Raw genomic sequence first — 27,042 nt, 5'->3', positions numbered from 1 at the left:
GATCACAAACTGATGCACACAGTGAAGGCTTGCTCTTCTTCTGACATTCAGGTCAAACCACAAATAATGACGGCCTCTCTTATATGGAATCGATAGTAAAAACTTCAAAAAGAAAAACAGTGTTTGCCTTAGGAACAACAGCTCTGTCACACTATAATCCTGTAAAGGTGCAGCCCCATGGAGATCGTTGGGCTGGGAAGGCAAAGGAACACGGGGGTTACAGGCCAGTGTAGACAGCTGACTAGAAAGAGGTACCGGATTTATTCTTTTCATTAGGTTTTTGCCCACCACTAATCACACATCCACAACCAGCCCATTCAGAGCTGATGTTTCTCTCCTACCTTTCTAAAATTACGCTTTCCACACTCATTTTGGTAAAATGTTTTTGAATTTAAGAAAAAAATGAAAAAAACAAATTAGCAAAAATTATGTATATAGAGTTGATGCAAATGTTTTTAGCTGGAGTTTGACCTCCATCTGCCCAAAAAAGGGGAGCATGGGTAGAGACCTCAGCTCATGGGTTACAGCAATGATCTAGGCATTAGGAAATTCTTGGCACATGCCTTTGCCACTGTGTTACTGTGGGAATCTGGACAAGTAACTTACCCTCAGGAAGGCAGCAACTGAACTTCTGCCTTCAGTCTGTCAGGACATATTGCAGTGCAGTGAGCCAGGGACTCCTCTGATTTCTCAGAAGAGGCAAACTACCATTATTTCAATCCCAGTCTGCTCAGCAGCCTAATTTACTGTCTGTTCAAAACAGCCGTACCACTACTTGCCTGTCTCAAAGGAGCTCTGTGAAATTTGATTCATTAAGCTGCGTTAAGTGCCATGAGATTCTCCCATGGAAAAAGCTTTAGAAGTGCAGAGCGCTGTGATCTTACACGGGGCGTCCTCTCTTTAAGGCATGTGCAGTACACACATGCATTGTGTTGCAGAGACCTTATCTCTTCTAACACTTTTGAGGTTTTTCTTTTTCTGAAGTGTTTCATGTCCTCTCCAACCCTACACACATTCAAACAAGCCCTGTAGCAGCCTGTGGGCAGTTAAGAAGAAGAGAAAATTTAACCAAAAACATTGGAATAAATCCTATTCCCAGCAAATAAATCCTACACAGGATTGTCAAAATGCTTGATGGGATTCAGCCAATGTCTTTCAACAAATTCAAAGACAGAGCAGGGTTTCTGAGGCAAGTGTTATCTATCTGGCCCCATATATCATCAGAATTATTGAATGTCCAGGAATACACTGGGAATCCTGATTCTCATGCCTGATATCTGTACCCAATTCACTGCTCCTTGAAGGCATTTATTATTATGCCATTTTTAATGTTTTAAACTAGATTAGCAATTTCCCACAAGTATGTGTGCTGTCTCTGATGCATAGAGAAATAACCGTGACGAAATGGAGTACTGGAAATGAAGACTTAAAAAAATAACATTGCTAGACTATTACAGATGTAGCTCAAAAACTGTGACAGGGACGGCATTCTCCTCTGCCGCTACTCTGACTTCTCCATTTGCACAATTTGCTGCTGCAGTCTCTCCCTGCCAACTTTTTGCTGGGAAGGTCCTTACAAATCACCCTCCATCCTAGAAGCTGAGTGAGGTTTGGTTAGGGAGTGGAGACTTTAGGACAGGATGATGTCCACACCAATGAAACCAGCAGCATGAGTGCAGATAAGGGTTTCCAGAATGATTCTCCCTTGCACTCCATCCTGGCTATATCGGATCTGACTGTATCAGCATGTTTTGTTCACGGCAAACCGTGTAAAGCCGTTGTTGGAGGATTACAGCAACAGAACAGAACATTCAGCCTTATTTTGAAAGGTGCTAAGCATCTGCAAAACCCACTGGTTTCAACAACAAGAAAACCATGCTACTATTGCTACTTAAGTGCCAACATATGGGTTTCAGGCTCTAATTGCATGCACCATGGTTTGATTAAATTGCTGCCTGGAGCTTTGCCAGAATAGATTATTTCACATAACTAAAGCTAGATCTACACTGAAATTCTGAAGCTGCAGCACACATCCCAAGGCAGCATGGAGCTACAGTGTGGATACACCTCACGTGGTTCAAATTCAGTCCAAGTACTCTAGTCTACATTACACCATCCCATACTACACTGAGATGCTGCAGTATAAACATAGCATTAAATATTTCTCCAGACTTGTTATCTGTTCCTTTTTCTTGTTGCTGGTTATCAACAGTTTTATCAGGGTCAGATTTTCAAAGCAGATGTTCAGATCAGTGTGGAAGTGGTTGGAAAAAATGGGATCATTCTGAAACTGGATGCATCAGTTAAGTGCCTGAATCAGAATTCTTTTGAATAACTAGTCCCTAAAATCAAGATGCTATAATATTCCAAAAAATCCTCAGCTTCAGGATTTTGAGAAGAATTTCCTACACTGAATTAATCACAGATACAACTTTACTGAGCTCAACCATCAGTCACAGCTCTCAGGGACAATTGGGTCACTATCCTCTATGATTAATCAGACTTTTTTTTTTTTTTTTTTTTGGTCTACGAAAAAACTACCATCTGGACAGCATTGCAGTGAAGAGCATTAAAGAAAACAACATTGCAACAGGAAGCCTTTCTTCTCCCCATAGCACAGAAAGCAGAACTGCACGTGCTGTTTGCATTGGCCCCAGAATTATACTGACCTCCGAGGCACAGGACTAGCTTTACCAGTGAGGGAATAGCTCTATCTTCCCGCCTAAGGATGCTTTTTCTGCATACACTAAAAGAAAAAAAAAACAATAGAAAAGCTGCTCTATCTCTTAGGACTATCTTTCTGCAAGCTGAAGGCTTGACTACACACTGAATAACACTACTTTAGCTAGAAAATTGACTTCTTTTTTAGCCAATTTTGGGGAAAAAACCTGAAGAATGATATGTGTGTATACCCTTATTATGGTTTAGCTCAAATAAAATAATTCCTGTTAGAATAAACTGAGACAAGAATAGCAATTCCAGCCCACATGCTTCTGCAAGAAATGTTTTGGAATAGCTACACTGAGGACGTTCTTATGACAAAATCAAAGTGCTCTTTTTGAGGGAGGACATGAGACCAAACCATGTGAATATAAGGGCATGTGGACAAAAGTCACGGGGTCACCAAAGGCTTAGCAATGCTCAGACCATCCACTGAATCTCGGTAACCCACCAGTTACTTCCCACCACTCCCCAGTCATGATACCCAGTCATACTTCCCAGTGAGGTCTCATGTACCTTGAACAAAACCACAGGGCATGATACTTATTCCAATCAGTATGGACAAGGCTTTGTTTTTGTTTGAACTAAAATAAACCACTCCCTAAGTCTAAGTCAACAGGACATGATTCCATTCCCTGCACACAGGCATCTAGAGATCTGCGAAACCAAGGTATCCCCCTGGTCTTCGCTGCTGGCCCAGAAGAGTATCCCATAGGTTCTGTGTCCTATCTGCAAGCCCCATGTTTCAGATGTCCCAGGGTGCTGCAAATGGCACCGCTTACCTGCGGTGAGGAAATGGACCCTGGCACAGACTAGCCATGCAAGAGGTTGCTCCAGTTTGATGAAACCACTAACTCAGGGAATTCCTAACATCTATGTAATGTGTTAGGGAGGGAAGTGTTGGTGTCTGTAGCTGGTGTCCCCAGTTTACGGGTGGGACACTGAGCCACAGAAAGAGACTGACTGGTCCTGTGCCTGCATTAAATAAAAGACAGAAGCTAAATCTATAAAATCCCAAGAGATACTGTTGCCAAAAAGCCATAAAATTTTTTTGGCTATTTATACCAGACTGTCTACTTTGCCACTGATGTCTGAGCCTTTTTACTTTGCCCTGTTCCAGTACATTTTTCAACAAAAGTCCTTTGCCTTTCAATTCTCTTAGATATAGTCTGTGGTCAGAGAAAAATTTGGGGAAAATGTGAAAAACTAATTGATTATGCAATTCTTATTAAGTTTCTCTTGGGAATCTCAAGTACACTATTGCTTTTGAAATGGTTTTGTCAGGCTATATTCCAAGACTGACTTTAAATTTGATATCCTGGAGATGACTTCTGCACACTAAGAGAAGACCTCCAAAGTCTTCCCTAAGACATTTAAAAACAAAACACAGGAGAAAAAATCCATAATTTTTCTTCATTTTTTTCCAGATATAATCAAAAGCTACACTGCCTTATGGCCAACAGTATGAGCTTAACAGAGTAAAATGGAGCATATTTAAGCAAGCAACATGGCAACATATGAAAAAAACAGGACTTCGGACAACATAAATCACACTAGAAGGGCAATTAGAGATTATTAAAATTGCTTATTATCTATGAAAATTTGTAGGTCAACATGACACTGCAGTGTTAGAGGCGTATTAACATGCAACACATTTGCCACCTCAGGAGGATTGCAGGAGGATTGCAGAAGAGCTCAGAAAAAAGAGTTAAAAGAGTAAAAGGTAGGAGAGATGGGGACTTAGCACTTGAATAAGTGGGATCAGAATTTTCTGTGAAAGAGGAAAGCTGTACATGTATATTTGAGATATTTGCATAATAGAGATATTTGTATATGTCTTTTCAGTGAATTTGTTTATCAAATGCATTGAGCCTTGGAGAATATAAACCCCATTACGAACGGGAAAGGCATGCAAATCCCCAGACCTTAATAAGGAACACAGGTTGAGAGTGAAGTATACTGGTCACCTGGGAAAAAATTCTCTGTTGGTTTAAACAGATGCAGTTCTATTGAAATAAAAGGCCCATTACAGTTCCAGAAGGGCTTTGAAAATTAACTGGGCAGTAGAACAGCTATTCTACAAATTCGCAGTACACTGCTCTCACCAGAACGCATTATCGATATCGACTATCAATACCCTTAATCCATTACTGACAAAACACCCCATATTAAAAAGCATTATTTATGCCTTTCCTTAGAGTTTTCTATTCAGTTTTATAAATATCATCCTTTTAAAAGTCTGTGTTGTCCCTCTTCTTTCTAGGTGGCAAATTTACTCAGACTCTTCCAGATCCCCCAGATAAGTTATGCCTCCACCAGTGCCAAGCTGAGTGACAAATCCCGCTATGACTATTTTGCAAGGACAGTGCCCCCTGACTTCTACCAAGCAAAAGCCATGGCTGAAATCTTACGGTTCTTCAACTGGACTTATGTGTCGACGGTTGCTTCGGAAGGAGACTATGGGGAGACTGGGATCGAAGCCTTTGAGCAGGAAGCTCGCCTCCGGAACATCTGCATTGCCACCTCCGAGAAGGTGGGGCGGTCCAACATCAGAAAGTCCTACGACGGTGTGATCAGAGAGCTGCTCCAGAAACCCAATGCCAGAGTGGTGGTGCTCTTCATGCGAAGTGATGACTCTCGGGAGCTCATTGCAGCTGCCAACCGTTTCAATGTTTCTTTTACATGGATTGCCAGTGATGGATGGGGGGCTCAAGAGAGCATTGTCAAGGGCAATGAGCATATAGCCTCTGGGGCAATAACCTTGGAACTTGCTTCTCATCCAGTTAAAGAGTTTGACAGGTATTTCCAAAGCCTCAGCCCTTACAGTAACAGACGTAACCCCTGGTTCAAGGACTTCTGGGAGCAAAAATTCCAATGTAATCTCCAGAACCGAAAGCCACATAGAAAGACTTGTGACAAGCACTTCACTATCAACAGTTCCAACTACGAGCAAGAATCCAAGATTATGTTTGTTGTGAATGCTGTGTATGCAATGGCCCACGCCTTGCATAAAATGCAGCGGACTCTGTGTCCAAACACCACTAAACTCTGTGATGCCATGAAGCATCTGGATGGCAAGAAGTTGTACAAAGATTACCTTCTGAAAGTAAACTTTACAGGTAATAACTTACATCTCTCTTTTGGTACATTCAGACTGTTACTGTAATTATTTACATGTTCAGTCCTCACAGTAAGAGCCAGCTGAATTCCCAGTAGCCTCTAATATCAGAGTCCAATAATATCAGAGTTCAAGGCAGGGCAGGACCCAGGAAAGGCCAGTCCTGCTTCAAGAAAAGAGAAAGAAGAGGAGCTGGGACAGGGAGCCCGGGGAGAAACTTAAAAAATCAGGTTATGGTCCTGCTGCTTCCGGTAGAGGGAATAGGTGGAGGTGGCAGCTGCTGGTTTTGGAAATGTTACCCTCCGTTCTCCAAACAGCGACTTCCACACACCAGCCTCCACTTCATTCACAGCCAGTTTGGCTTTCTCTAGGCATGTCCAGAGGCCAATGGTCATCTCACCATCTGCTACACTAGGCAACTGCCTACTGTGCTTATGCCAAGAGCTGGCCTTTTCTTCCTCATTTTGCTATAAGAATTTACATAATAGTTGGACCCTGATGAATGGCTAATGTCTCTGCATAGTAAAGCAGTAGTTCCTGCCATAGAACCAAATCAGTATAAAGTACTTAAATACATTTAAATACATAAAGATCTCCATGATCTTTAAGCTGTGGGGAGAAAGTGCATGAACTGGTAATGATATGAGGAAACCTCACAGTGACTGGCTGCGCAGCATAGGTCTTTCCTTGTTTTTGCCATCATGTAAGGCTGAGCTTAGTCTGTTATCAATGTTACATCATAGCAAGGCTAAATAGGTCTGAGGGGGAAACAAGCAAGATGAAGACAATCATGGTTTCTTGTTGTTACATACCTAGCTTTCTTCTAAAGCACTTAAATTGAACTCGCAGTTCTCTGAATTATTAAACTAGTATTCTCAACTGACCAAGTTGTTAGGAAGGGAACAAGATCTGCGCTTCATATGAAAACTAACTCTGAGAGGAACCAAAGGACAATATGTCTATGATACAGCATTCTCAGTCCCAAGTGACCCTCAATGACAATACAACATTAATAATGCGGGAAACCATCTGAAAATGTCAGATTAGAGCTTGAACTTCTCCTTACTTCGGGGGTCTCCTCAGCTTTTGATTCAGACCCATGTGCAGATACTGTGGAGCAGATCCCTAGTGCTGCTCTCACTCCCAGTGGGGACAGGGTACCCCTAGACATGTCTCCCACAGTGAGCTGCTGTGCTCCCCAGGACCCTGGTCTCCCAGTATCCTGCTAGCTGACTTGATTAGAGCATGTCAGGGCCTCCTTCTAGCCTGCCCACATGCCTGAATTTCTTTTCCATGGAAATCAAGGAAGGACATGTGTACCTGGTCACTTCCTGCATCTTACCCCATCTCTTGGGTTGTGGCCCCAGAAGCTTGGACATGCCCTGGTAATATAGGTGCAGTCACAAAGAGAAATAATACTCCCAGTGAGAGGTGCTAGAAGTTGAGATCCTTCAAAACTCTTATTTGTGTTGCACGCCATGCAGCTGAAGCAACACACCTGGCCCAAGCAACATGATACACTTACGTTGTTTGGTCTCCTCCTAAATATTGCTGTATCAGTAAGAACACTCATGTACCGTGACATATACAAAGGCATTTATAGCATGTGACATGGATGATCACATTTTATTTATTTATTTATTTCACATGTCACAGGCAACAGCACAAGACAGAATGAATTCACATTTCAAGCTTTAGATCTAATAGAAAATAAGGAATAATCACCATTTCTCTTCCCCTTCAGCAGCATTTAGTACATAGAAAATATTCTGCTTGTTTACTTTTATCCCTAAAGATACTTGAAAGTCTTGAAATTGTTGAAATCAAGGGGACTTAGGAACATAGCACTTTACAGGACCTGGATCCTGGCAGATTTATCACAAGCAAATGATGACAGTGCTGTGCAACATCTCTCAGCAATTCTGCCACTCCAGGACAGTAACAGCATACCCAAATGAGTAAGCAGTTCAGTAGCTTAATCTTCAGTTATTTTGAAATTTTATATGACAGGTATTTTTATAGGTTTAAATGCATACACTTTTAATAAAGTACAGCTTCAGTCTGTCACTATACAATATTGGTTCCAGTACATAATTGCTAAAGTTTTTTCCATCAAGTAGTTTTTTAAGCTCTCAAGTATTTTTCCCCTGAGCATTTAGACATAAAGTCAAAATATCCTCCATTTACTTTGCCTGCAACTCCAGGAAAAAATCATTTAGATATGACCAGAAAAAATCATTTTAATTTTGACTTAAATATCTTATATTTTTATGAATGAGAAGTCATTTCAAGCAGAAAAAAATTCAAAGACTCTCATTTTACAAGTTTGGAAACAGAAGTTTCTTCTTTGGAATCAAACAGATTTGTTTTAAGATCAACATGGAAGTCTTTGAATCTCAAACTTGAGCTTTGTTTTCAGTTAATTGTTATTTCCAATTTAAAATATTATAGAAACATTGGCTCGTTTCTTTTCCAATGATGGCCTTGTTCTACAGGTACTAGTGGTGAACTATGCTTACAGCATGATTTGCTTATCTGTGTCTTTGATATCAGTTCTCCCATTATAGTGTGTATCCATGTTTTTTATGTTCATGACTTTTAAAATCAAACAAGTGAATCTTATGTAGTTAGAGAGTCAGCAAATCTCCCATGACTTCTTCCTTTTAGTAAAGTGTGAAATTTTAACCCACTGACTTTTGTCACTGGTTTCCATGGGATGAAGAAGCTGCCTTAGTCTCTTCTGGTTGAAGAAAGTCTCCAGGTGTGTTGTTAACACAATTGCAGGATAGTTGCACGGTCTAGCTGATCAATGATACTCTCGTATTTCCAGCTCCACATCTGAAAACATATCCCAGTGCAGAGAGGGTGACGTGGAGGTTACCAGCCCACCAGGCACACTGCAACCAAGTCAGACTGTGAATCTCTCACTCCTTTAGTATGGTTAAGGCTCCATGCCCTCCAAAAGCAATCAGGCAAGAAACAGAACAACATGGTAACCACATCTGCACGCACATAAATAACTGTGTAAGAAATGCCACCTGTGGTGAAAGCCAGCAGTACAGATAGGTGAGTCCTGCATGCATAAACCTGCAGCAGGTATCACTTTGTGATTTCTCACGTGAAAAATCTAACAAATGGCCCTGAATGTATTCTCCTGGCTCCCAGGAACATGTGAGGGTGCATTGCAAACAAACCAGCTTGTGTAAATGGCAGCATGCAATTATATCACTGGTGCGTGATAGCGCAATTTCAGACTTCTACCCTAGGCACTTTAGTTACTTTTACTTGGTGTCTGATTGTCATCAGTGGAGGGGGTCAGTATTTTCAGAGGGTGATTCAGCCCACCTGAGACACAATTTGCTCCTGTATCTCTTTCCATCGGCTACAGATGGAGCCAAGAGCAACTGAGTCACTTGTCATTCAGCTAAAAGCCTGATGTTAAACTCCCAGGCACAGCAAAAAAGCCATGTACAGGAAATTAGTCAGGGACCAGGTAATAGCATAGATAGAGTAGAGGACTGGCCAGGATTTCTGTGCTCTCGTGGCATGCTGCTGACATGCTCTGTGGCAGGTATTTCGTGAACATCTTTGGGTTCCTACTTATTTCTCCTTTTCATTAAATAGAAATAACCACGTAGAACTGCAATGTGGCAAGAAGGCAGGGTGAGCATTCATTCCTTATTGTCTGTGCGATACTTTGAGAACATATTTTTCTTCCAAATCTGTAAGACCTGTATGAAAAATGTCATGCTATCCTGAATCTTTCAGTGAGGGAGAGAGGAGTCGTCTTTGCCTGGTTCCCACTTCCAGCAGCAGGACCTGAGAACGCAAAGCCCAGTTCATAGACTCCATCTCAGCTCCTGTTTGGACTTATGCAGAGACAGAGGCTGGCTCATCTTCTTGATCTTCCCACGTGCTGCACTCCCTCCTGAGAGCACAAGTGCAGAGCTTCATGTTCTGACTTGTGAAGCTCTTCTGCTGATAAGAGCTGCTGATTGAAGAGGCCGCTAGCTTGTATTAACAGCACAACAGAGAAGGGCTGAACAAAAGCAGAGGGCTCCATGGGTGAAAGTCCCAGATAAACCTACTTCTCGCTGGTGCCCAGGCTCTGCTTGGTGGAGGGTGGCAGTGGAAGGGGCTCTCAGGACTGTCAGTCCTGGGCCAGACCCAGCATGAGGCAGCGCTCCTCATACCCAGGGGCTTCCCTCGCTTGGAGGGGCTGGTGCGTGGACCAGCTCTGCTAACTCAAGCCCTGTTCTATCCAAGGAATTTAACTACATTTAGCCACATTTTAGCTCCTTTAAGCTCACAGCTGTTATTGCAAGCCCCACAACATTAGGCACAAGACAGTGAGCACTGGCATGGGCAGAGTGAAGGAGGTACCAGTCACTTAGGAAGGGTCCTGTGTGCTCCTGCCCAGTGAACTACTAAATGTCAAGTTGGACTCCCTTAGCCTCTGGCACTTGAGTACTCAGGGTATTTCTGGACTTCCTTGTGATCCTTTTTTGTAAAGTAAACCCAGGCATCACTTTCAGCTGAAGGTAAAACTTTCATGGGCAGAAGGCAGCCAATATCTTGTTAACCACAAAAGTTTCAAAGCTATAATTCATAATGGATTTGTGACTAATAAAACCAAGGCAAATATGGAGGGAATTGCCCAAGATATTCATTAAAAATATCCATGAAAAAGATGTCTAGGATTTAAAAGAAAAATTATTGCCTTTTTCCTGGGACCACAAATGTGTTTAAACCACTGAAAGCAGCTAAGGGAAAGTCTCTGAAAGCACAGCTGAGACTTGCTATTTCAGAGCAGAGGAACAGTTAAACATGCAACATATTTTCCCATACTCCTCTCTATATTATAGTTATGTCAGTACACACACACAGAGCTGTAGTGAGATTTTGAGAGCATGATTTTCCTGCTGACCTCCTCTGCTTTCTCTTTCCTCCAACTGCCTCTTTCCACCTGTAGCTGCTGCCAGGATCTGCAGTCTGTCTTCTTAGGGGAAATATGACCCTCAAAGAGGCACCTAGGCAGACATCTCTGCTCAGTCCTTGCTGAAGCTTTTAATGTGTGTGTGTGTTTTATTTGTATTTGTATGATGTATTTATATTTGTATTTGTTTATATACACATATATTTACACATATACAGGTATATACGCATAACATAGCATCACAGTATATAGAATCATAAAGTATATAGAATCATAAAGTCATGGGATGAATCAGGTTGGAAGGGACCTCAGGAGGTCTCTAGTCCAACCTCCTGCTCAAAGCAGTGTCAGCTATGAGATCAGACCAGGTTGCTCGGGGCTTTATAGATGAATTTTTTTAATAGATAAAATTTAAACATTTTACTATAGAATCTGCACATCTGATACTTGAAATTTGTGGTATCACTATGGCAAATAATCTGATGCTAATCATGTCAGTTCTTATATGTCTGCAGACAAAATATCTGCATTCTGGATGCATATTGTCTCACGCACTGCAGCATCCAAGCTGGATAACTGATGGGCTGGAAGCCACAGGCAGACCTCTTCATCTCTAGGCCACAACTTCCAAATAAATCTTTCACTAAAATTTCTCTTGCCATGACGGCAGGTCAGCGACCTACCTGTAAATGATGTCTGTTACCTAGCCTAAGACCATCAAAAAAATAGATTTTCATGCCTTCAAATGGTATGTTAATTAACATTAATTGGCCCGAGTGAACAGAAGCAGGGGTTTTCTTACCTTATCTTAATAGGCTGGAGCAGTGGAGGCTGAGGTGTGCCAGCCCCTGTGTGCTGCCAGCACTCGCTCCTCTGCCACAGCCTCTGACCTCCCATATATATATATAAAGATGGGAAATGCAGCATTAGCAAGTCACAGACCAGCAAAAACTTTTCTTCATCGTTCTCAGGAAGTGGGACAAGGTGTGTTGCTTTTGGCCTGCACCCAGCTAGGTGCCCTTCCTGGAAAGTCTGCAGAAACCACGATCCAGCAATGACCCCAACCTCATTATAGCAGCATGTTTAGGTGAATGAGCTTTGAAGTCCCTGAAACAGCAAAAAGCGCTCGATCTCAGTTTCCTCCACTTGAATATTTATACAACGCCCCATTTCGGCTGAGCTAACAAAAAATTAAAACAGAACATAAATTTAGATAGCCCCTGCCTTGTATGTAACTTATAGTTTGCCTTGCTCATATTAATAAAGTAACCTTTAGGCATTATATAAAGCTCTAGATTACATGGTGCCCATGTGGGTGGGTAAATGAGGATGGCATTAGACATCCTGTGTTTATGGAGCAATACGTGACTGAAAACCTGAGCAATGATTTTCTTTCAGATCGCATATTTGAGAGACAGAAGGCTTGGTAACCTAATTTCTCTAAATCACAGACTTTCTGTTTGCCTGCTGGTTGTTTTATAATAGTTATTATTTCATCTTTTGTTTCCCTGGCAAATGTAATTTGAATTTGAAACACCAAGGCCCTGCATAGGCAAGGTGCTCAGAGGAGTAGGAAAACTCCTACAGCCTTTTCACCCTCTGACTGTGCATCATCACTTTTCAAATCCCCCTGCCTCCACGGCAAGGCGAGAACTGAAGACATATCATGGGAAGAGATTACTATTCTTCATGCAGATTTACATGTGTGTGACATTCACCCATAGCTAAAATAATGCCAGGTCTGCTGCTTTTTTCTTGTGACTATGTCACAGGATGTCAAAGGATATGATATCATGTGAGAAAAGAGTTGGGTTCAGGATTCCTATCCCTTGCATTTTAATATCTAATTTGGGTCTGAAAAGACAACAGAAGGACCAGGTTCTGCTTGGTTACCTCCTATGGAAGGAGGCAGTGTTCTGAGAGGTAGTCTCAGTTAGTGTCACTAGTTTGGTGAGGTGCCTTTTTAGGGGATGAAAGTGGCAAGGTCTGATCTCAGAGCATGACAGTGACAGTATTAATAAGGATGAGGACAATGACATGAGGAGGAGATTGCATAGGGACTGGGAAAAAGACACGCTAGGAAAAGGAATTTTTCTTTTAAAGTATCATCCATGTGTAAAATGCCTGAATTTCAAGGACTTTGGGCGTGTCCCAGAAAAAATGGTCTTTTCAATAGGCGACAGAGGAAGTCACAAACGCAGATGTCTAATTTCAAGGATAACTAAATGCTCCATGAATAATTTAACAAACCATTATTTTTGTTGGCAGTTAATTATTATCCTAGAAAGGCAGAATTATGAGCATGGTTCTGCAGAAAAGTATCTTTATAGTTACATGATAATATATGCAATATCTTAAGTTTCACTTCTTTCCTGGAAGACATGTTTCCGTCACATGGTAGAGTACAGTGCAAAGATATTCCCAGGCTAACACTGACTAAACCAGCTCCTGTGCCAAACCAGTATAGCCGCATTAGTGTGGCACTAATCTTCAGCCACCATGGCCAGCCTGGTGCTGCATTAAAACACCCATGCTGCTTTTGGGACCTGAGGTAGCAACTTCACATTGTGCTTCTTCATGTGGTCTACCAGAGTGGTCTCCAGACCAAAGGTCTGTGCAGCCTAGACCTGGATCTTGGTCTGGATCCTACCTCACTTCCACATAGCACATTTCCATGCAAAGCCACCAGTTGTGCTGTTCTTGTTGCACTACAGTTCAAATAAACTATGGGGCAAATGGGGAGCATGTGAATGGGAAGTACATGAATCTATTCCAGCTTTGTGCAAAGCCCGAACTATTCCCTTCAAGCTTGTCCCTGAGATTTCTGACTCCCACTATATGAAGGATCAGCTCAGTGATACAATAGTGTCTCTCTTCTCTATCTAAAGGAGTCAGTCATTCAAAGTGAGAAAGGAACTTAACCCAGTCCCAGGACATTCCTTGTGTAAATCTCTGCACTAAACACACATTTGTCACAAACATTCACAGTCTTTCCCTTTATGTAAATAGTATCATGAATGAAAAGAAGTCCTCGGGGCAGAAGTTTCAGAGTCCTGAAAGGATTTGCAGATCCAATCACAGATTTGCCTTTCTTATTCATGCAAATGTTTGTGAGTATTTTTATCAAAGAAATCACTCAGAGAGAGCTCTTCACAATAGAGTATGCTTACCTTTTGAAATCAGATTTGAAAAGCAAACAGCTCTGCACATTTATGAAGCAGAAACTCCATTTATGTGTGAGCACTCCTCACAAACTGACCTTCCACACAATTCCCATCAACTGCAAACTGGATGGACCTGGCAGAGAAATGTGTTGAAGGGTGGCTATCTTTCATTTCCTCCTCTGTTAGATCTGCATTTCTAAACACCTCTAAAAGCATTTCAGAGAATGTCTACTTTGGCATCGCTGCAATATTTATAGCTATTTTGTTAGCAGATACAGAAAATAATGTAAAAAGATATTTCATTGCTGTTATCTGGGTGAGTCATTTCCTTGTGTTTCCTTCTTCCTGCCGTGAAATCATATTTTATGTGAGAATATAACCAGCAAATACAAAGAATACTAAAATTTTTCAAGACGGGGGGAAAGGCACACACATTCATGCACACGGAAATCAGAAACAGAGAATCTTGTACCAAAATGTCCTCGAAATGCTAGCTGTAGCATGACTCAGGCATAGGAGCAGTACTTTGATTTGCTTTCTCACCTCTTGCTACAGCCATGGAGCAAAGTCAAGAGGAATCTAAACCTTGAAAGCAATAATAACTTAGAGAAAGTCAACAGCAATTCACCTGCTCACTACTGGAATGCAAAGGGATTCAGCACTAAGCCAGGATGATGATATCTGCAAATAAAAATCCTTAAACTTGAGGCACATAAAGCATGCCAAGATCATTAAGTTGGCTTGCAGGGTCTGCAGACCAGAACTCACTGGTTCCTTAGTGCATGAGAAGAACAGCACAGAGCCAAATGCCGTGATGTGAACTGTGGTTATAAATGCCTGATAAATGGTAAGTGTAGGTTATTGTACCTCACACACTGAAGGCCCCAGCCCCCTCAGTCTTGCATCCACTTTCCATCTCCTACAGTTTTGCTTTTCTTGTCACAAGCCCATCTTTCCACCTGCCAATACATGAATCATCCTCTCGTCTCTTTTGGTCTAATGGCACATATGTATCTAGCACTTTTCCTACAGAAAAAAATCAAAAATACTTTAAGAGCTGAGAGACATTCACTTTCTAAGCAAGTGCTCACTCACTGTTCTTTAAAGTTCTAATATACTTAATCCAGTTATATAGTAAAAGATATTACTTGACATATGATTGTTGAGTTTGCATTAGCAAAATGTGGTGAACAGAAAATCAAAAAGAAGCTCTCTACCAAAGGGGAGGGAGAACCTCCTGGTGTCTAGACAACAGCACCAATGGGTTGCAGCATCTCTAACCAGGGGACAGGCCTTAAGCAACTCTTCTCTGTGTTTTCCTTTGTTCCTGTCCTTGTAGAAGCTATGACTGGCTTTTCTGTCTTCTTGTTATCTCCTTTGACTTTTCTCCATAAATGGGATATTTTGCATGTGCTGTATATATGTTCTTTTTTCTCTCTGTTATGCCCTAAAAACAATCCTGCCCAGCTGCCAAGGCTGAATTCCTTTAGTGATCAGTAACTGACTGTTTATACGTGTTTTCATACCTTTGGGGCCTCAAGCGTCTTCCTGTGCTTGCCCTTTGCAGACTTCTGCTACAGAACTCTCCCGCTGTCTTCCTGTGGGAGCATTTTATCTGTGGCTTTGTCTTTTTCAGTAGGTGTTAAATTTGTTGCAGAACATCAGAAAAATGTTTGATCACATATAGAAATGTATGGGGCAGATTCGCTGGACTCTCCCAGTCTAAGCAAAAGTTTCATAATTGCCTGTAACAGCCAAAGGTTGTACCTGTGTGGTCCCTTACAAGCCTGTGTTGCTAAGTTCCTTTGACACAAATAACTGTACATTATATGTCCCTCAAGCTCTTGAGAATGAAAGATACAGCACCAAGTCACTTTCACCTGTAGTGTCCCTGAAAGCAGAATTTTTCCCATGGCATCCCTCTATGGCCCAGATGCCTGGAACAGATGATCACTGCTCCAAGATCTTGATGCCAGCTCAGCAGCCGAGATGGACATGCTGGGCCAGGGCAGGGAGGAGAATTCCTCCTCCATCAGACAGTGCAAAGGAGACATTGCATGAAGCTGCTAGTGGGAAATGTACTGAGAAATTTGTTAAATGTCCTCTATTGAATTTGCACTTCAGTCTGAATAAATAATGTCTAGTTGATGGTCCAGTAATTGAAGAATAAAAAAAGCATCTTAGAGGTTCTTTAGAAAATAACATATCTCAAGTCAGGTGAGGCTTCGACACTATGCTGTTAGTGTCCTTTTTAGATCTCTAAAACAGTTTATCAGTCTAGGCCTATCAATGTGTCTCTGCTTCCACCATTAAACAGGCAAATAAATCAACATTTTCTTTTCACCTTTTCCCTGAGGTCTGGTGATTGCTCTTGCTGTTCCTGAACGGATTCAGTGGAGCAAAACATTAGCAAAAATGATTCTGTGCTCTCAGCTTTTCTCTTTTTTCTAGAGAGCAGAATTTGCAAGTATTAATAGGACATGCAGTTTGCATGTTGTAGTATAATAGATGCCAGTGAACACTGATGACATTGGGAGAAGTGATGTACCACCTTTGCAGCTGGTGTGTGATATGCATGAATAACTTTAAAAGCCAGGTGTTGTTACTCTTTATCTCACTATCTTTTACTGAAATTCACTGGTGCAAATAGCCCACCTTCACTTCTACATTGGTTGACTCAGCATTTCATCATTTGTAAGATACACTTCACTGAATACTGGCTTAACGTGTCATTTTATGAGATGTACATTTCTAGCTGTTGTGTATTTACATGGAAATGAGGGAAAAGACAGTGCGGACTGAAAGCTTTACCAAGGGAGTTGAGTGGCGGGCTTTACCAAAATCATTAGTTTGATGGCAAAAATTCAACCCAGCCAACTTTCATCTCCTCTTTGAGACACTTCACCTCATAGCCTAGTAAGTGAAGAGTTATTGATGGAGGAAGGTAGCCACCTTCCTGAAGGCAATTCAGTTTAACCAGGGCATGTCTTCAGATACCTATTTTTCTCCACTGGTTAAAGCTGTGTAAGAAAATGATGCTATAACTAAGCTTAGGTTTAATTAATCTAGGCCACTTTTTTTCTCACATGTCTTATATTCAAAAAGAAAACTGATCCTCTCCAGAATCTTCTACTGTGAGATGTGTTATACATTTACATTTCCAGCTGAATTCCAAGTCTGTCTTCTCTTCCATCAACATTATGTCAGATGTGACAAATACTGTCACTGAGCTGCACAACATGTCCATGTCCATGTCTACTCTGTGAGCCTGAAGGTTACTACACATATTTCACCATAGCATTGTTTCTTTATTCCAGTGCTGAAGCATCCTATAATCCCTTTTTTTTTCCACAAAAGGTTCAATAACTACTAGTGTCTAAGGATTCTCTCCTTAGAACTCACAGCCTCACGATTTTATATTCTTAGTGGAAATACAATTTCATTTTGCAAATTGCATCATTATTAACAATTTGTAGGGTGCTTGTTGAGAGTTTTCCATAGCGTCTTACCAAAAATGACAGTTTAGAGTCATGAGATTTGTAGGAAGAGGCAATACCTTTCATTAGACTGTCTTCATGTCTAGAAAACATAGAGAAGGTTTTGGCATAATGTCTCTTTTTCATATCTTGCCTTGCATCTTCATCAGGCCTTGCATTTCTAAACTATATTTTTCTAAAGAAACTAACAGAGAGGGCTCAAGAAATACTCTGCAAATGGATAGTAATGAGGTTGTTTGCAAAGTGAAATTGTGTTTCCAGCAGGAAATAAAAACACAATATACTGAACTCCAAGCAGAGCAGTTCCTTCAAAATAATTGAAGGTCGAGTTTATTGAGCAATTTCTCCAATGACCTAATGAAATGACCTTGTGCCTGAAAGCTTGCTCCCTTCCTCCATCTAAAGACTGGTTTTAAAAAAAATTACTGCCTTTCTTACAAGCTTGAAATTTCTTGAATCTTAGACCATCAGAGCTACAGTATTACTACTACTAAATAATAGTATTGCATTATAAGTAATTAAATCTATTAAATTAAATCAGTCCACCTCATTTGGGATTCTCTTCATATCAAGTCATGTAGGAAATAAAAAGCCAGTGGATGTATTTCAAAGTTCATTTGGTTCTGATCTCTAAGGACAAACCATCTGACTAAATTATTCAGAGCGCTCTCTGGAAACAGCTCTGTAAAGTCCCCACAGACAAGAGAATGTTTTAAACAACTTCCTTCAAAATCTTAATCTCTTAATCTATTCATATTTTCTTCAGACTGATGAATAGGGACCAAAAATATTGTTAGATATTCAACACTTCTCTAGCAATCACTACAATATGCAGTCTGAGGGGTGGAATTAACACATCGTGGGATGGTGCCTCCAAAATGAGAAAGAATCATGCCACTGTGATATAACTGATATAACTTACTTAGTCCAAAGACACTGAAATATGCTAGCTATTTCGCATGCATAACTAACACAGAATTAAAATGCAGCTTCAAATTCCTTCAGCTGCACTCCTGGATGCCTTGAGAAGAGAGGGGTAAGTCAAGGCTTTCCTCCCCATCAGTTCTCAATGCGAAGGTTAAATGAGACTGACCTTCACCCCAAAGTCCAGACTGGCTGCAGAGGAAGCTCTTAACCGAGGTACTGGCAGAAAGTCCAAGCCAAAATCTAGAGCTCTGAAAGCAATATTAATCTTCAGTAACTGATAGATAGCATTGCCAGGAAACAGTTTTTTCTGAGACCAGAATATTTCGTGAGCTGTTAAAGGCCAGCCCAGAATGTATAGTTCCAGCTCTTGAGCTTTCGTATTGTCACCCTAGCAATGGTCGTAATTCTTCATAATGGGATTGCGTTCCCCTTGCTTACGTTTACAAAATAACTAGTTGGCCTGGGGGAGGAGTTAGGCGGTTTAAAGTCATGGTTTAATCTCCTTTGTAATTACAAGTTGATTGCTGGTCTAAATTACTTTGCATGCATTTTGCCTCATGTGCCAGTCATTTCCCAAAGTGAATACTCTTAAATTAAAAGATTGATATCAATCCAAAGGCATTGCTATGTTGGACTCTCACAATTCATTCATATCAATTATCAGCCAAGGAGATTTAAAAAAAAAAAGGATGTTAGATGCTTTTTCGTATGTCTGATTTCTTCTACAGTAGGATTAATACAACTTTAACCTAAAGACTCCAAGAGATTTTCCCAACTTCAAGGGATATGTTTTGGATGTTTAAGAAAAAATATAATGATTGTAAAACATTTACAGGCTTTCTGCCTTCCATATCTTGAAACGCAAACCCTTCAATAAATTGGAAATCCCATTGTTAATTCATTAAATTTCCTAAAAATAAGAGCCCAATGGAAAATCTAATATACTTAGATAGGAAAATTACATTTATGTAAGGCTAATCAAGGGTAGCGGTATTCAGGTGTCACCCCATTCCTCTCTCACAAAGTGGCCTTACACTGCTTATCTTTCTGCACATTTGCATTTGCCAGAAATCTCCGTCATACCCTGGCTAAGCTGTTCCCAAGTAAAGATGTGCCTAGGGATAAGGCACTCACAGGTTTTCACATATTTTTTGAATGAGAAGAAGTAGCACTGCCGATGATACAAACACATCCAGAAATGGTGCAGAGGTTATAAGTGACTATTTGATTCTGTGAAAATTGATATTTTAAGCCCATTCATTATTTATTAATCATGGAGAGGTACAATCTAATGAAACTCCAGTCTGAGCATTCCTCATACTAACTTTCAAGTCACCAAACTTCAATGTCCCTCATGCCAATCGGGTGTGAAACCAGCTACATTGTGCTAAGATAGACACAAGAGTGGGCGAATCAGGGCTCCATCATTTTGTCTGAATGTTCAGCCAAGCAGTAATAAGTCACTTTGACCTCAGCAAACAATATCTAGCTAAAAATAAAGTAAAATGAAAAGATATATGATTTCCCAGAGTCCATTATGATACTTTTCAAGATAAGGCATCATACACACAGATGAGCCCCTTGGACAAACATGCTATATCCTGTTGTTATATTATTATCAAGGCTCTTCCTTACACTGCTTTAATAAGGCATTGCCCAGAATATGTAACAGGAAGAAATAGGGAGCATTAAAAAAAAAAAAAAAGTGTATTTTTCCATCGCATAAACAAATGTCTTGTTTTTCATTCCTAGATCAGAAGTTCAGAGTTTTTGCAGCACCATCTAGTGAGACTAAAGAGGTTTTACTCAACCTTTCAGAAACTCCAGTCTGTTCCCTCTTCACACTTGCATTTCTTTATAATCCCCATGATCTCCTTATAATCTACTGGCTGAAAGCCTTTGGGGCCAACAAGTTGTTGAAGAAGGTGCCCTTGGTGCACACAATATTCCTTTTTACATTTCTTTCTGAGCCACCTGAAATCCTACAGCTTTGGGAACTGCAGAGCTGAAAAACTACAGAGCTTTCATCAAGCCTTGTTATTAATGAATTGCCTCTTAGCTAGTGAGCTATGCCTCTGATCTCCACCGCGTTTTGAAAGGACACATTCTTCAAGCACAGAGCAGATGTGTGCACTATTTGGTGTGAAGACTGTTCTCAGATGTAGGCACACGTGTCAGTATTCCTACCAGGAAGCATTACAGATGATACTTTGTATGAGACAACATTTATATATTCTGTTCTCTGCCAGACAGGTGTGAGACTCTGTATGCAAAATACCCTTCCTGGCCCAAAGACATTGCTGGGAAACAAAACTACGTCTGATTCCAGGACAGTTAAGATGAGGGTCACCTGCTTTTCCTAGGCTGCACTGTCTCTGAACAGTTTCCCTGAGCCTAATTAAGGATTAAAACTGCTTTGCTTTCACCATCTACTCATTTCTGGTTAAAAAATTCTGGAGTGTTTTTTCATCTAGCTGACCCAATGTGTGGAAGCAAAAACATTTCAAAAAAGATTTTCCATACCACCTCCGAAAATAAATACCCTTTTCAAGACTTTCTTTCTGAATTCTTATACGCCACCAAGACATGTACATGACTGACACCAAATATAATAAAGGTTTCTAAATTGCCTTTGCTGTAGCCTTGCTAACACCGTGGAAGCAACTCACCTGCTTTTAACAGCATATATGCAAAAACACAGTAGTTTTATAAGAACAAGTTGTTGCTAGTCATTATTAGATAAGATGATCCCACTGTAGGAAGAGGGAAACAAAATGACATAATTCACCGCACAGAAACTATGAAGTGCCATTTTATGTTCTGATCAATATCTGCTACTGAAATAGTCACAAAACTGTAAACCTTTTCCCCGGCTGCTTGAACCCAAAGGAATTTGTCCTCCAATTCCACAATGGCATCGTTTTCCTCTGATAGGATTTCTTCCATTACATGATAGACGTGGGCTGCCTGCACGATGGCTCCATAGATTTTTTCCTTCTGCATTTTGGGTACCTGAGTGTTTCTCCTACTCTGATAAAAGCCACTAGTGTTGTATCTTCATTGCTAAACCACTGCAAGCTTGAGCACAAAGCATGTCTGGTTTATCTTTAAGTCACTTTTAATTATCCTTTCTTTTCCTAGACAACTTCTTTTACAGAATTTCTCTTGGATAACTGCTTTGCATAAGGATAATCCGATTCATTAAGTGCAAGGGGAGGAGGTGATTCAGACACTGCTCAATGAAGACAAAGTTTGTCTTGTCATTTCGATAGCCTCTTAGCTAACAACATGGATATACCCAGAGAGTTGTGTCTCTTACCTCCCAAGGCACAAATTCAAAAGAGCTTAGTTGGAACTCTGAAAAAGATCCACCAGAAACACTTGTTTTAAGGATTTTAAGTTTACTCACAAAACTGAAATTGAAGTATGAAAAATTTCTCACTGAGTGATTTGTAACATGGCCTGACATTTCATCTCTGGGAAAATCATCTGCCATTATGCAAAAATTATTCTTTTCACTCTAGAAAATAAAGTCTTATTTTTTTATGATTTTGCGTTATTGCCTATATGTATTTTATTATTACTATTAGATCACCCTTTCTGAAAACAGGACTTTCTGGAAGCAGTGCTACATGATCTGGAATACATTGATAAATACCAGTTAAAATTCCCTAGTGATCTTGTATGTAATCAGTAGGTGTATTAATTGCTGCCACCCAGTGGGCTCATTTGTATTCTTTGGCTCACCGTACTATAATTTAATACATCATTGTTTGGTTAAATGACTTCATCCTTCCCATCCGAAGGAGTGTGATTTATTTTCTTCTATCAGTAGCAACTAAAAATGAATGTTTCCAGCTGTCTTACAGTCTATATAAGCTGTGGTTGACTTAAAACAAGCTGTCCTGCAAAAATCTTTTCTTCACTTGTGTAGTGTGGGAACAGCCTCATGGGAGGTAACATACTCATGAGCTTCAAGCTAAATATACGGAATTACCTGCTCTGCCTTCTGGATCTGCCTGTGAAGTCCAAGGCAAATACTTTGTCCTCTTTAAATGATAAATATTCTGTCAGAACTAAGAAGCTAGTATCCATGTTACACGGGGAATTCAGTCCTGCAAAGTGCTAATATTTCTGACCCTTATGTGTCAAGTACATAAGCAGGTCTCATCTGCAGTACACAAGCAGTGCAAGGTAATCATGCACTTGAAGCTACACACATGGCAGAAGATTAAGCCGTGCAACCAGTCTGCAATTTGTCTTGTGTACCTGTAGCTCCACTGGTCCCAGTGGAAGTCACAGGTCCTCAGCACACCTCAGGACATGGCCTGTATAACACAGCTAAATAATAAATAGGCTCTTAAAATGGAGCTGCTGTGTTAACAGCTTCTACAATCTATATAAGTGTTATGAATAATGAAATAAGACACTGGCAATGACAACACATTATTGAAGAGCTGTTAAGTGCTGCATTATGATTTCATTTTAATGCTGCTTCTGGCCGAGAGAGCTTGCATGCCTGTGTGTTAGAAAGAGGCAGGAGAGAAGGGAAGCTGCTTAATATTCTTTGTTGTTGACCTATATTTTGAATTTATCTACTTGCTTAATTTTGAGTGCGTTATTTCCAAGAGGATTGACCATTTAGGGGAATATTATGCTGCCTTTAGGTTTTGTGCACTGAGAGGTCTGGTTGGGCTAGACTGTGGGCTAGACTTGCTGGACAAGATGCCAATAGTGAAAAGAATAGAGAAAAATAATCCCATTACACATTCCTGGATTACCCAGACCTTGTTTGTAATCCCACAAAACCAGGGCTGTCTACCACTGTATTGGACGCAGGTGAGGGGTGTAAGTGCGGTGAAGGGCAGAGATAAAAACAGGTAGAGTCTTGGTTCAAAACCAGTTGGTAAGCAGAAAATTATCTTCTTACCTTGCCCTAAGGTAGGAAGAAAGCAGAGGAAGAAATGCACCTCCAAGTCCAGCCCCTGAGGAAGTGCAGGTTGTAAATCATCCCTTCAATTAGTGTTTCTGTGCCAAAATTCACTGTTCCTTTTACTGACATTAGTGGGAGTACTGCAAAGTAAGTTAACACGCTGCAGGAATAAAGGTGAGAGAATTTGGCCTCAGTACTTTGTAGATGTTAAATAAATCCGCTGCAAGAAATCCAAAGTATCTGGATGTTGAAGTGGAGGAAGATATTACATCCTTATAAGGCAATGCTGATGCTAAAGCACAGAATGGGCACAGGTGTGGGGAAAAAGATTTATTCCAGCAATGACAGTGGAAACACTTCTTTAACCAAAGACGCAGGGAACGAAATCACCTTAACTGCTCATCACTGGCAAAAAGAAAAAAAACCTTTTGTTTCCTGCCTACAAAGCTGTTCATCTTTGATGCTACAGCAAACAGCCAATAAATCACATGGTAAATGCAATTTCCTCCTACATTTTAAATAATTCTTTACTCCCTGCATGAACTTCAACTGGAGGAAAAACAAAAACTGTCCAGTGCTTAACAGTTGAAAGTGTTACAATATTTATTTCCCATCGAAGGTCACAGATCCAGGCTGTGTTTTTTTCATCTATTCCCCAAATAAGACATAGGACCAAAGCAGCACATGCTGGGAAGCTGAAACAAGACAAGAAATGTCAAAACTGATAAAACTGATAAAAATCGAAGTAAAGTAGAAGGTATGCTTAACTTTTTAGAACACAGGAAGAAGTTAAAAAGACATAGTCAGAAATTGTTGAGGACTTCACAGTTACTTCTCCATCATGCTCTGAATGAATCCTCTTTTCAGTTTCATTCCAGACTGTCAGCCTCATACTCATGTTTATGGATCTGACCATTTAAAATTCCTTATACTGTGATAGCTGAATTTCAGCAAATAACACTGAGTGTCATTTATAACCAGACCTCTTTCTTTCAAGTGAAAATGTGACAGGTTGTGATTGCACATACAGGGGGAGACAATGGGATAATACCTGTGTATGCAGGGTAAAAATAAGGAAACAGGTACTCTGACATAACTTTCCACACTTCCAAATGTTTCTCACGAAGTGAAGTGGAATTCTGCTATTTAAGCTCTTTTCTTCTTCCAAGTTCAAACAAGACAAAAGCATTTCAGAAATTATTGAGTTGGATCCAGACCTCTCAGCTTACCTTTTGGCCCATAAACTGGATTCCCTAAGCTATCAAATGGCTGTGCTTGCTAAAGGGAAGAAAAAAATCATCTGCTGTTTTGATAATAATGTTCTGTTTCTGTTTTTCGTAGCTCCATTCAATCCTCCCAATGCTGCAGACAGCATGGTCAAATTTGATGCCTATGGAGATGGGATAGGCCGATACAATGTGTTCAATTTCCAGTACACTGGAGACAGATACTCCTACGTGAAGGTTGGTCACTGGGCAGAAACCTTGTCACTAGAAGTAGACTCTATCCACTGGTCCAGGAGCTCTGTCCCCGTTTCCCAATGTAGCGACCCTTGTGCTCCTAATGAGATGAAGAATATGCAACCAGGAGATGTCTGCTGTTGGATCTGTATTCCTTGTGAAACCTATGAGTACCTGGCTGATGAATTTACCTGTGCAGATTGTGGGCCTGGAAAATGGCCCACGGCTGACCTGACTGGCTGTTACGACCTACCAGAAGATTACATCAAGTGGGAAGATGCTTGGGCAATAGGTCCTGTTACCATTGCATGCCTGGGCTTTATTTGTACTTTTATGGTTATTGGAGTGTTTATCAAGCACAACAACACCCCCCTGGTCAAAGCCTCTGGCCGTGAACTGTGCTACATACTGCTCTTTGGGGTCTTCCTGTCTTACAGCATGACCTTCTTCTTCATAGCCAAGCCCTCTCCAGCTATCTGCACCCTGCGTCGTCTGGGGCTAGGAAGTTCCTTTGCTGTCTGCTACTCTGCCCTCCTGACAAAAACAAACTGCATAGCTAGAATATTTGATGGTGTAAAGAACGGTGCTCAAAGGCCTAAGTTCATCAGCCCCAGCTCTCAGGTCTTCATCTGCCTGAGTCTCATTTTGGTACAGATCGTGGTGGTGTCCGTGTGGCTTATCTTGGAGTCCCCTGGCACCAGGCGGTACACTCTTCCCGAGAAGAGAGAGACTGTCATATTGAAATGCAATGTCAAAGATTCCAGTATGTTAATCTCTTTAACGTATGATGTAATCCTCGTAGTCTTATGCACTGTATATGCCTTCAAAACAAGGAAATGCCCAGAGAACTTCAACGAAGCCAAGTTTATCGGTTTCACAATGTACACAACGTGCATCATTTGGCTGGCCTTTCTCCCTATATTTTATGTGACATCCAGTGACTACAGAGTAAGTCTTTGGATATGTGTTTCCGTGAATTGTATGCATCACTGCAGAGAACCCTGTCGTCATTTGCTAAAATCTTCTTTTGCTCTTCGGTCCCTTGTATCCTTTGCAAACATACTGTTTCAATGTTAATGCTCATCTAAGCATATTGCCAAAATTTCACTTTACTTCTAAAATGGTCTCATTTTGAACTGTGCATGTATAGAGGTGGAGGGACTTAGTGCTATATAGTAGGTTTAATTGTGATAGAGGCAGAGCACATGGATGAAATATTCATACTGGCACACCAGTATATGAAGTCCTAATTCTAACAGAAAAAGCTAGTAGATCATGAATTAGGAGTTATTATGAGTTATTTGGTGGAGGCAGGCCTTAGACGAAAAACTGAACCAACTAGATCCCTTCAGCAAAAGAACCTGCCATTCAAACAGTATTTTATTCCAAATAAAAAATGATAATAAGGAAATAATTTCAAAATTTTCTCTAAATCAGTTCTTAAAAAAGAATTCCCTACAAATATTATGCTTTAATATACAACTCTCATTCTTTCTCCACTTTGTATGAGATAAAATACATCTGTAACTGAGCAAAAAGAATCAGGCAGCCTTCACCAGCATGCTTCAAACAAAAACAATTAAATCGTTTAAGTTTTAACATACTGTTGCAAAGCTTCAGGTTTAATAAAATTGTATTTTGGATGGAAAAAATTGTCTCTGAAAAAATTATAATCTGCTCCACTGGAAACCTCACAGTCATTTTGATGTGAGAAGTGATTGTTAATGTTGGCCCTTACAGCAGTTTGTACTGAATTGTCACCTTCCTGCCCAGAAAAAATGTAGCAGACTAACCTAGCGCCAGTATTATAGTATGTGCATGAAATAGCATGTAAAACTGGGGAGCTGATAATGTCACTTACTGTACTTTTGGTGTGACCACCCTGGAATACTATGTTTAGTACTATTTTTCTCAGCCTAGGAAAGCTACTGAGAACCTCCAGAAAGCAGGGATGGATAACAGACGACACAGTAAGACACAGCGAGTGACAGTAAAAGAGCTAAATATATTTAGTCTAGACAAGAGTAAACCAGGGAGACGTGATCACAGGCTATAAATAATTTCAAGGCAAGAGAAAAAGAAAGGAATTTTTCAGTCTCAGGAGAAGTTAGGATGGCAAGCAATGGCTTGAAGCTAATGAAGGAAAAGTTTAAGGTAGGCACATGGGAAAAGTTCCTGGCACTCAAAGTAATCATGAAAATAGACACAGGAGGAAGCCTGCACCGATAACATCAGTGCAGACAGTCACATGAGTGGGCTGCACAGCCACTGATGGCCAAGAGGGGT

The 27,042-nt window shown here is 40.6% G+C and overlaps 1 protein-coding gene across 1 annotated transcript in view; it reads left to right on the top strand.

The window, feature by feature from the left end:
* Window positions 1-27,042, top strand: part of GRM3 (glutamate metabotropic receptor 3) — a 106,181-nt gene that overhangs the window by 67,249 nt on the left and 11,890 nt on the right. Inside the window, exons 3-4 of the mRNA XM_026119369.2 lie at window positions 4,985-5,840; window positions 24,638-25,704. Of these exons, the coding sequence (XP_025975154.1) occupies window positions 4,985-5,840; window positions 24,638-25,704 (1,923 nt within the window). The remainder of the gene's footprint in view (window positions 1-4,984; window positions 5,841-24,637; window positions 25,705-27,042) is intronic.

This window comes from Dromaius novaehollandiae, chromosome 1 (assembly GCF_036370855.1).
Source record: "Dromaius novaehollandiae isolate bDroNov1 chromosome 1, bDroNov1.hap1, whole genome shotgun sequence".
Lineage (NCBI taxonomy): Eukaryota > Metazoa > Chordata > Aves > Casuariiformes > Dromaiidae > Dromaius > Dromaius novaehollandiae.
The sequence above is the reverse complement of the archived record's forward strand: the minus strand, read 5'-3'. Positions and strand labels throughout refer to the sequence as shown.